Source organism: Sitophilus oryzae, unplaced genomic scaffold, assembly GCF_002938485.1.
Source record: "Sitophilus oryzae breed Bouriz unplaced genomic scaffold, Soryzae_2.0 scaffold_614_pilon_pilon, whole genome shotgun sequence".
In the NCBI taxonomy this organism is placed as follows: domain Eukaryota; kingdom Metazoa; phylum Arthropoda; class Insecta; order Coleoptera; family Curculionidae; genus Sitophilus; species Sitophilus oryzae.
In genome coordinates this window covers 1,353,274-1,365,244 of record NW_022147212.1, presented here as the reverse complement: position 1 = coordinate 1,365,244, position 11,971 = coordinate 1,353,274, and the positions used below count along the sequence as shown (strand labels likewise).

Sequence of the window (11,971 nt, the reverse complement as noted above, 5' to 3'; positions counted from 1 at the left end):
TTCTTTGCAACTGAATTATTCGAGCAAAAATTCACGACAAACAAGAAATCTGATTTTAATTTCAGAATACCTATCTAAATGACCATTAAAGCGCTTTATTGAATATTAAAACAATAAATCAGATATTTCAATTTTCTCTATGTGCGCAAGAATACTTAACTTGATCTGTAATATATGTAAATTTTCTTAAAAAAGATACCTAGGTACTTTGTTGATGTGTGTTTAAATACTTACCAAATAAAAATGGCAATAGTAATATAAATTAAAATCTGATTTATTTTCCACAATAACATACAATTGATATAAAAAACTATCCTTAAATAACAAGCGTTAAAACTTACTTCTTCCTTTTGTTTCTCTCTTGGAATTTATTCATTTCCTCTAAATATATTTTTTGTCTTATAAAATCCCTTACCGTACTAACTTGACTTTGCCATTCGTACCAAAACCATTGGTCAAATTGTGCAACATTTTCGAATTGCAATCCTGTTTGCCACAGATTATTACTAACATGTTCAAAATATTTACCATACTCATTATGATAATGTGCGGTGTCTGTATTTGTATCAAGATTTGACATAGTTGATACACTTGACTCTGTAGTTGATATTTTAGGTGCTAGATCATTACTTTTACATTCTGTTGGGTTCTGTTCTACAGGAATCCACTTCATGAAACTGTAATCATCAATATCTTGGGAGGGTTGTTGAGTTTGTAAATCAGATCCATAATTTATGTCAATCTGTTTCTCCATTTCAAAATCATAATCTTCATCATATTCCTCATCATAATCCTCATCATCTTCAAAATCGTTTTGTATTTCTTCAAGTTTCCATTTCTCATCTGTCGGAATAAGGTCTTGCCAAAATGGTGAAGATTTATCGACTTGAGATTTATAAGCTACTAAAAATATATCTTCTAATTCTAATTTTTGTTGCTCGTCTGGTTTTTCTTTAAAAATTCTGTCAGTCTGTTCATCCTCTTTAGCTTTTAGCATAGTCAAATACTGTGCTAGATATTCTGCATCGTCTTTGTCTGTGTCTAAGTTGCCAAGAGACTTTGCTATGCCAAATAAGGCTTTATTTTTACAAAACACTTCTTGCTCTTTTCTCAAACTTTCCTGGGTAGGGCTGCTGGCAGAATCTGTTGATCTTTTTCGTTTTCTTTCTTCATTATGACTAGTATTTATGCCTGGAAATGTTTGATTTGCTAACTGTTGTAGTACAGATAATGTATCAAATTTATCTAGAGACTTTTTCGTTCTGTCACTGTCAGAGTGAACATAATCATTGGAAATTGGAGATGTGAAAAGCTGATTTGAGATGTTGTTCAAAATATCTCTACTAGGTCCTTCTTTTTCACTTGTGTTCTTTTCAAATGTTCCTGCCGCTAATTGTTGCAAAATTTCTGACACATCTTTGTTGGCAAGTTTTTCCTGAATAAGTTTAACTTCATCGTTATCTTGAATTATATCTAATGCAGGTTTTGATATCACACTTTCATTACATTTTTTAATACTAGGTTCTTCTTTTGTGAGATCATTCATTTCAAATGAGCCAGAAGCTAATTGATGTAAAATATCTGAAACGTCTGTGTCCACCAGTTTCTCCTTAATCTTTTTAACTTCATCAATGTCTTGAGTTATTTCTAATGACAAAGCGGTCGTCTTTCGATCATGATTCTTTTTCTTAGGTCTTAAAGTTTTCTTTTTCATTTCTATAACCTCACTTTTACATTTATCAGTAAATTCTTTAATATTATTAGGTATTATACCACCCAGCACTTCATAATTACTACTATCAATATTCAAGCTGTCTTCTAAAATAGGTATAGATATATTTTGCCCACCAATTATTCCTAAAATATTCTGCAAAATCTTAGTCTCCTCTCCCGAAAAAGCCATATTAACACAATTTCCCTGCGAACCAAACCGTCCCGCTCTGCCCATTCTATGCAAATAAGTCATTGCGTCAATAGGAATATCATAATTTAGAACTAAATCTACATTTGCTGCATCTATACCTCTTGCTGTCAAATCTGTAGATACCAGTATTCTGCACTTGAAGTCTTTGAGACTCGACAATGAATTTAATCTTTCAGTTTGCCTTTGAGCTGAAGAGATAAATGTGGAATTCCATCCGTTTCTGTTCAAAAAATTACTGATGCTTTCAGCACGGGTTTGATAATTTGAAAATATTAAGCATTGCGTAAAAGAATTTTTTCTTAGAATACCTAATAATTCCTCATTCTTTGCTTTGGTTTGTTGTACAATGTTTGGTTGAAATTTTAGGATTCTAACAAAATGTTTTAAACCTAACAGTAAAGGTGTTTCAAGTTCTACATTTACGTGAGTGGGACTAAGCATATATCCAGTTAAGAAGTGTTTTAATTCATTTGAGTAAGTAGCACTACACATTAAAATTTGTTTCTTGTCTGGTAAGGCATTGTAGATCTCGTTAACGTCATTTTCAAAACTGCTTTCTAGCAATTTGTCAGCTTCATCTAATACAAACAATTTTACTGAATTAATATTCAAAAATTTATCTTGAATTAACTGTTTTATGCGTCCTGGTGTTCCCACAGCGATATGACACAATTTGCAATTTATCTTGTCCAATTCAACAGGAAGTCCTCCAATAAAACTTTTAACTTCCAGCCCTAAAATATGCCTGATAAAATATATTCCTTTGATGGAATAAAGTTAAAATACCTTGAAAATGTTTTCCTATATTTTTAATTACGTCCTGTATTTGAACAGCTATTTCCCTAGTTGGTGATAGGATTAAAACCTGAGGTTCATTTATGTGAAGTTTTACAGTCTCTAAAGCAATAATACTAAATACCAATGTCTTTCCAGTACCAGATTTAGCCTGCACTATTAAATCTAGAATATCTTTGTAACAATTATTATTATAACAAATTTGCTTCTAAACATTACCAAAGCCACATCGGCCAATAGGAAGTGCTTTAACCTGTATGGGAGACGGTTTTTGAAATCCATTGTCTATTAAACCTTTTAAAATTACTTCGGACAAAAATAATGATTCAAAAGAAACATTTTCTTCTAAAATGACATCCCTCGATCTAGGTTTCTGTTCTAAAGAGTGAGCTAATCGCGTTTCACTCATACTAATGCACAATGCTAAAATTGCTAATTATTGTTCAATTATTTGTGAGGAAAATTTAATTATTTTTGATTCTATGTAAATTCTATGATTTGAAAATAGTTGAAAAAAAAAAAATAATCACAAAAAAATTAGGTTAAAATAATAACTTGAAGTTAGCTGCGGCCAAACTTTTTAGAATAATAGTTCTATCGACCAATTTTTATATATGATATTGATATATGATAATATGTTTATATTTGGTAAGTTTTCTTAAAAATGTGGCTAATGCAATAAAATTTGTAAAAATATTTTTCCATTATACTTTTGAAGGTAAAGGTGTGGATCCGGTGGCTGACCTTGAAGGCCATATTTGCTGCATTTGATCATCGATACTACGCAGGCGCACATCGTCGATGTTGCCAAATTGCAGTTTATTTTCGAATTATTTGCAGTTGAATTTTTTTTTTCAGTGTTAATAATAATACAAATTCTATAATTAATTTTATAATTTCAGATTTATCTTGATATCCAAAATTAAGGTAAGAAGGATAATGAAGATTGTGAAATGAAAGTATTATGAATATATAAAATTGTACGTAATAATAACAGAGATATGGAAGTGGTTGAATAATAATAACATTTATTTATATATTTACATTAGAATTAAAAATTATCATTTACGGATTTTTTCTAATGGTTTTAAACTTATTAGAATTATTTTATTTCTTTCAAGTTATTTAATTTCTAGTTATTTACAGGCAACAATAGTTTTCATTATATTATGTATATTGATGTTTTGAAATATTACCATGACGAGTCTTATAGAACAATACACGTCAATGGGAGATAGAGGTAACATATTTTACCTATAATGTTACTAATATAATATACTTTGATTGTAATGTTTGTATCATATAATTTCTTAAAAATATCAAGTTAGTGGATTAATAGCAATTTTAGACATATATTTTATCGAAGAGTGTTGATAAGACTAAAATAAGCTTTATGTTTTATCTTTTTCTCTTTAGAAGGGAGATGGTTTGTATCGTAGAATACATTACAGTATTTAATATCGTGTACTTTGATATTCTTTTCTTAATTTACAGCAATTTCTTGTTTCCTATAATGCCAAATCTTGACAATATGGTGAAGGTTGAGTTTTGATCTTATTAGTTTTATACCTGTGTTTATACAAGACCAAATTAAGACTTTAGTTTGTGATTTATATTAAGATCTTTCTTATAATATTTATTATGTCTTAATCTTATGCTTTGTCTGGAAAATAAATGTTAAAATATCTTAATTTTGCATATCCTATTCCATCCTTCCATTAGGAAAAATATGTTTTATAAATCATATTACAGCTAAGAAAATCACATAAATTAGGTCTAAGAATAGAGAAATCTTAAAGTAGCAGAAAAATTAATGCAATATGTGTATAAGCAGAATTACACAAGGTAAAACTGTTAATGTTGCTGACGCTGATTCTACAATTTTAATTACGGAGGCTAAAAGGCCTTTTAAGGCCTCCGTAGTTTTGATGGAATGTTAAAAAAACCTATTATGAACATGACATGGAGCTACAGCATTTAAAAATTAAAAAAAAAAGGAAAACTTGGACATATAATTTCCAGAATTTTTAATAAAGCCCTTTTTAAACGTAGCATAATAATCTAGAGCAATTAGATTAATTATAGGAATCTAGAGTTTTATTTCTATTTAATTTTATTGACTATGAAAATACATAATAAGCGTTCACGTGTTGTGCGAAATATTAAAATAATAATATAAATCCTTGATATAAATAATATACCGGCGTACTATGATTGAAAAAAAAATAGCGTTAGCCGATGACTATGAAATGAAGATCGCTGTCATTTTATATGGGAAATGTCCTCAATCGTCATTTCCCAGCCAACTGGACGCCTTTTTTTTCGATCATACGGTATATATTGACAAAAACACTAAAAAGCACATATTTGTTTTCTACTGAAAATAATTCCAAAATAACTTACAATCTGGCAACATCGAAGATGTGCGCATGCGTAGTGTCTGTGACTATATGCAGCAGAAACTCGTTTCAAGGTCAGCCACTGGATCCACACCGAAGCCCCGTTCTCAGAACAGCGACTGTCGCCAGCGACACGTCAAGAGGACCAATGAGATTTGTACAAAATTCAAACAGCTGTCAATTTTAAATTTAGTACAGCTCCCATTGGTTGTTTGAAATGTCAAACTGTGTCGCCAGCGACACGACGTTGTTCTGAGAACGGGGCTTCAGAACTGCGACTGTCGCCAGCGACACGACAAAAGAACCAATCAGATTTGTACAAAATTCAAACAGCTGTCAATTTTAAATTTAGTACAGCTCCCATTGGTTGTTTGAAATGTCAAACTGTGTCGCCCGCGACACGACGTTGTTCTGAGAACGGGGCTTGAGAACGGGGCTTCAAAGCCCCGTTCTCAGAACAGCGACTGTCGCCAGCGACACGTCAAGAGGACCAATGAGATTTGTACAAAATTCAAACAGCTGTCAATTTTAAATTTAGTACAGCTCCCATTGGTCGTTTGAAGTGTCAATCAGTGTCGCTGTCGACACGACGCAGTTCTGAGAACGGGGCTTTACCCTTTTGATGATTCTGAAACTATAATTAAATTGGTATAGGTGTGGATCCGGTGGCTGACCTTGAAGCCCATATTTGCTGCATTTGATCATCGATACTACGCAAGCGCACATCGTCGATGTTGCCAAATTGCAGTTTAATAGTTTTGATTATATGTATTGACGTTTTGAAATACTACCATGACTACCATGACGAGTCTTATAGAACAATACACGCCAATGGGAGATAAAGGTAACATATTTTACCTATAATGTTACTAATATAATATACTTTGATTGTAACGTTTGTATCATAATTTCTTTAAAATATCAAGTTAGTGGATTAATAGCAATTTTAGACATATATTTTATCGAAGAGTGTGTTGATAAGACTAAAATAAGCTTTATGTTTTATCTTTTTCTTTTTTCTCTTTAGAAGGGAGATGGTTTGTGTCGTAGAATACATTACAGTATTTAATATCGTGTACTTTGATATTCTTTTCTTAATTTACTGTAATTTCTTGTTTCCTATAATGCCAAATCTTGACAATATGGTGCAGGTTGAATTTTGATCTTATTATACCTGTGTTTATACAAGACCAAATTAAAACTTAGTTTGTGATTTATATTAAGATCTTTCTTATAATATTTGTTATGTCTTAATCTTAATACTATACCCAGATAGCACAAAAGGAACATTTACATTCTAAGAATATTCCTCCTAAGTTCTTATAAGTATATTCTTTTTTTAATAAGTATGGCATATGAATAGTACATTCTACTACGAATGTGATTTAAAGGTATGTTATCAGCATGACCTTAGAATGTCTTCTTAAATTATGGTTTACAATAAATTTTAAGTATCTGCTATTCACGTTCTAAACATATCAATATCTGAATAAAAATACAGGAGAATAAAAATGATTTCGAAATGAAAACATGAATACAATACATTATATTTGTATATTTTCTTACTATCAGTTACTATTAAGTTTTTGTGTATTAAATAATTAGGGATTTTATATATTAGTGTATATAGATGCCCTGTAAACCAATATTCAAGCAAAAATACAGTGTTTCTTATTCTAACAAATAAATAAACCTGTAAAACTGTATAAATAAAAACGATCTTCCATTATGAAATAAAAAGATCTATTATACCAAAAGATAGTTTGATAAAACTCGAGATTTTAATCAATTTTTTGGGTAAAAAGATCGATCTTCGATTGAAATCGATTCGAATCGTACATCCATAACATAACCTAATAAAAAAACAACAAGTGAACTATAAACGTAAACGTGCTTCATCCAAACTATTTTAATAATTAAAACACTGAGATAACGTAAAGATAAGTGATGCAAATAATTATTTTAAGGATAGAATCGGTAAAATAGTTCTTGTTATGTTTGTGTTTTCAGTATCTATTTTAAGGTGAGTGAATTTAAAACCATGAGACCTCGAAAAAAAATAGGTTATACTAAAAAATATTTTAAAATTCAACCAAAAAAAAAGGAGCCAAAATCTTATTAAGTCAATGTTACGCAAATATGACTTCAATATTGTACATTAAACTGGATTCAGACCAAAGTGATTTTTTATTATCCTTTGTACATCATCAAAGTAGTAGTATCTCTGGTAGTATCATTGAAGATTTCTGTTCTGATAAGTGTAGTTCCAGTGCTGAAATTTCTTACAATATAGTATTTATATAGGTATTTATGTAGGCTCTTCTTTAATCATTTATTGTGTATTTTTTAAGAGAAAGGTATTTTTTAGAATTATTAGGTTCGATAATTATCTAGACTTGGTGGTTCAGGAGTAGCACAAAGTACAAGGAAAATGCTTTATAAGGTTCTGGGCAATGAAATTGCACAAAAATATTCTTGGGATGGGGCCAAACAGAAGAGAAGTTTGAAATCATTGTTAGTGGCCAAAAGCAATTTTAGGTATTTGAACTTAAAGATATTTGGTGTTGCAAAGACTGTAATAACATATATTTTAGACTCCATGAAAGGTCAATTTCAAGAGTCAAAAGAAACCGAAATTATCAATATAATTAAAATATGGCTTGTAAAAACAAAAGAAAGATTAAAAAATACCAAGGTAAGTTGTGCAAATTTATTTGAACAGTATAATTCTGCTGATATTATTTCAGAAGGGTAGACAAGAGAATATAGAAACATAGACATAGAAGATAATATCAATGTATATCGTTATATTAAAATATTTTTAATTAATAAACATATATTACTCAAGTTCGTCTTTATCCTTACCTATTATTTTTAACCGTTCTATTTATTAGTTAATTTTTGATTATTACACACCAAATTATTTAATTTCAGCAAATTGTTTGTAGTGTGTTCCAGATATGAATGTACTGTATAGGTATCCTATAGATTTTAAGAGATAAAAAAATTGCTAAATATGAAAAAAATTGTATCTATATCTATAGTTTATAGGATATTGATACAGGGCATCCTTATACAGGACACCCAGTAGATACAGAGTTGAGGGTTGGAATCTTTGGTGTTACAACAGCAAATTAAAACACTAATTCACCACAATATACCAAAACACTTTACTTTTGAACTGGACGCTTGTTTGGTTAATCATCTTAGCGTCATCAGCAGATGATTAAAACTTAAATTTTGACCATCTGCTGATGATGCTAACATGGTTAGCGAAACGCGCGTCCTGTGCAAAAGTAAAGTGTTTTGGTGTATTGTGGTAAATTAGTGTTTTATTTTGCCTCTGTAGATAATAAAAAAATATGAAAAACATATGAAAAGCATAAATATAGAATATTAAAAACATGAATATCATATAATTGGAATATTATTTTTAAATACATTCTTTTACGAACATATAATTCACGTTCATAGAATATATCTTGGAATGTGAAACGCACTTCTATATCACTTGAATAGGGTGGAACGTAATCTCTGCTATTCATGTGCCATATATGTTCCCAATGAAAAAAAGGAATGTGAATAGAACATTGTTGTTCTCCAAAGTCACTTGCTTCGCATATGAAAAGAACGTAAATGTGCTATCTGGGATATTATGCTTTGTCTGGAAAATAAATGTTAAAATATCTTAATTTTGCATATCCTATTTCATCCTTCTATTAGGAAAAATATGGTTTATAAATCATATTATGCCAAGAAAATCGCATAAATTAGGTGTAAGAATAGAGAATTCTTAAGGTAGCAGAAAAATTAATGCAATATATGTATAAGCAGAATTAAACAAGGTAACTGTTAATGTTGCTGAAGCTGATTCTACAATTTTAATTACGGAGGCTAAAATAAAGGCCTTTTAAGGCCTCCGTAGTTTTGATGGAATGTTAAAAAAACCTATTATGAACATGACATGGAGCTACAGCATTTAAAAATTAAAAAAAAAGAAAAAACTTGGACATATCCCTTTTAATTTCCCGAATTTTTAATAAAGCCCTTTTTAAACGTAGCATAATAACCTAGAGCAATTAGATTAATTATAGCACAGAATATCTAGCTACGCAACAGAAAAATACTCGAAATGAAAGAGCTAAAATTGCACAAATAGAATACTAGATGGCGCGACAATGTCATAATCAGAATATAATTAGAAATTTTGAACTTTCGGTTTTGGATCGACGGCTCGTCGACTGCCTTGTAGCTCGGCTAAATATGCACAGTTGCCAGATTCAAAAAGACTTGAATTGGCATCCCTTTCTTTTTACTGTGTATAATACAGTATGTGTTTCTTTCTATTCTTCTTTTCTTGTCAGATACACTTATATTAATTATTCCTTTGGCTATTAAAATAGTTTTAAGTATATTATTACAAAACATATACATTTTTAATATACACTACCTTATAATGTTAACTAAGAAAATACCTTTAATTACCTTTAAAATTAATAATATACAGGAACGTTAGTAATGAAATATAAGTTTAATAATAATGGAAATAATTTATTAAAATGCAGTACAAAAATGTTAACTGACTAAAAAATACTATAATAACAAATTTCTTCCGCTTGCCACGTTATTTATATAGACCTAGGTAGATTTTAAAAAGTGACACAGGTACAATTAATAATATATTAGTTCGGCATAAAAGTTGCTGTCACGACATCGAACAATAAATTAAAATTCGTAAAATAAATTAAAATTATTAATTAAACAAATCTTTATAAAGAAACGCAAGTATACCAAATTTGGGCCCAATCAAACACCAGGAAATGATATCATAATAGTGTACTATATTATGGTACCACTTGATATGCTTTAAGGTACCATAATATTGCAATGTCACCGAAGATCCGTAGTATACCAAATTTAAAAACAATCGAACGCCATGAAATAGTATCGTAATATGGTACTATATTACGGTACCACTTTATATACATCATAGTACAATCATATTACAATGTAACCGAAGATACGTAGTATACCAAATTTAAGCCCAATCGAACGCCAGGAAAGGGTATCGTAATATGGTACTATATTAAGGTACCACTTTATATGCATCATAAATAAACATACATTCCGAAAATACGTAGTATCCCAAGTTTAATCCCAATCGAACGCCATGTACGTAATATAGTACTATATTATGGTACCAGTTGATATGCTTCATGGTACCATAATAATGAAATGTCATCAAAAATACGCAAGTATATATCAAATATGAGATCAATCGAACGCCAGGAAATTGTATTGAAATATAGTACTATATTAAGGTACCACTTTATATGCATCATAGTACCATCATATTACAATGTAACCGAAGATACCTAGTATACCAAGTTTAAGCCCTATTGCCGCCATGTACCTAATATTGCTATGTCATCAAATATGGTACTACAGAAGGTACCACTTTATATGCTCCATGGTACCATGATATTAGAATGTCACTGAAGATATAGTATATCAAGTTTAAGCTCAATCGAACGCCATGTATCGTAATATGGTACTATATTATAGTATCACTTGATATGCTTCATGGTACCATAATATTGTAATCACAGAATATCTAGCTACCATTCTGTGATTGTAATGTCATGAAAAATAGTATATATCAAATACCGTATGATACCGAAATAAACATCGTCTAGTTGGCTGGAAAAGGACGATCGATGACATTTCCCATATAAATGTATATATAAAATGACAGCGATATTCATTTCATAGCCATCGCTAACGCCGTTTTTTCCTGATTATACGATATGAACTTGGTATGAACACAATCGAACGTCAGGAAGTGGTATCATAATAGTACCGTATGATCGAATAAAAACGGCGTCCAGTTGGCTTGGAAATGACGATCGATGGCATTTCCTATATAAATTTACATATAAAATGACAGCGATCTTCATTTCATAGCCATCGCTGACGCCGTTTTTATTCGATCATACGGTAGAACAATACTTATTATATTGTCGCCGAATTACAATGAAAATTCAGGATTCAATTATACAATCAAACGTCAGGAAGTGATTGTAATTTAGCTCATAAGATTTAATTCCAACTACCATGGCAAATTGAAAAAAACAGCTCTGATCTATTTTAATATGTTTAAATGATGTAGCAAATTTGAAGGTAGGCTTTATCAGGAAGTATTACGATATGAATTACACAATGGCAACACTGCACAAATTCTTTTTAAATTTTGTTTGTAGAAAACTGTTTTCTTTTAAATTTATTGCCCTCTATTATGTAGTAGCGAAACTACTGCATCAAAATATCTGATTTGGAGACAGGCTTTAAAAGCCTGTCTCCTTTTGCTACCTACAATTTTATACATGTAACGAGGCTTCTGTTGCGTAGCTAGATATTCTGTGATTATAGGAATCTAGACTTTTATTTCTATTTAATTTTATTGACTATGAAAATACATAATAAGCGTTCACGTGTTGTGCGAAATATTAAAATAATAATATAAATCCTTGATATAAGTAATATACCGCCTACTATGATTGAAAAAAAATAGTGTCAGCGATGACTATGAAATGAAGATCGCTGTCATTTTATATGGGAAATGTCGTCAATCGTCATTTCCCAGCCAACTGGACGCCGTTTTTTCGATCATACGGTATATATTGACAAAAAACACTGAAAAGCACATATTTGTTTTCTACTGAAAATAATTCCAAAATAATTTACAATCTGGCAACATCGAAGATGTGTGCATGCGTAGTGTCTGTGACTATATGCAGCAAAAACTCGTTTCAAGGTCAGCCACCGGATCCACACCATTACCTGCCATTACCAT

At 30.5% G+C, this 11,971-nt stretch overlaps 1 protein-coding gene and 1 long non-coding RNA gene across 2 annotated transcripts; one reads left to right on the top strand and one right to left on the bottom strand.

Moving 5' to 3' along the window:
• Positions 1-256: 256 nt before the first annotated feature.
• Positions 257-3,247, bottom strand: LOC115887725 (probable ATP-dependent RNA helicase DDX20). Its single transcript, XM_030907199.1, has 3 exons — positions 2,939-3,247; positions 2,711-2,884; positions 257-2,658 (listed from the first exon to the last, which is right to left on the bottom strand). Exons 1-3 carry the CDS (start codon positions 3,126-3,128, stop codon positions 338-340), a joined length of 2,685 nt encoding a protein of 894 aa, XP_030763059.1. The 5' UTR covers positions 3,129-3,247; the 3' UTR covers positions 257-337.
• A 3,670-nt stretch (positions 3,248-6,917) lies between these two features.
• LOC115887732 lies at positions 6,918-8,299 on the top strand. The gene is made up of 4 exons (XR_004051147.1): positions 6,918-7,141; positions 7,487-7,656; positions 7,713-7,813; positions 7,866-8,299. It is a non-coding gene; the product is annotated as an uncharacterized LOC115887732 (long non-coding RNA).
• The last annotated feature ends 3,672 nt before the right edge of the window (positions 8,300-11,971 follow it).

What these genes read in the sequence shown, in the direction of transcription:
- LOC115887725 (XM_030907199.1), bottom strand. Translation starts at nt 3,128, where the DNA reads ATGAGTGAAACGCGATTAGCTCACTCTTTAGAACAGAAACCTAGATCG. An exon ending in TATTGGCCGATGTGGCTTTG is followed by an intron (nt 2,885 to 2,938) that starts GTAATGTTTAGA and finishes AAGATATTCTAG; the next exon opens with ATTTAATAGTGCAGGCTAAA. An exon ending in TATAGGAAAACATTTTCAAG is followed by an intron (nt 2,659 to 2,710) that starts GTATTTTAACTT and finishes GGCATATTTTAG; the next exon opens with GGCTGGAAGTTAAAAGTTTT.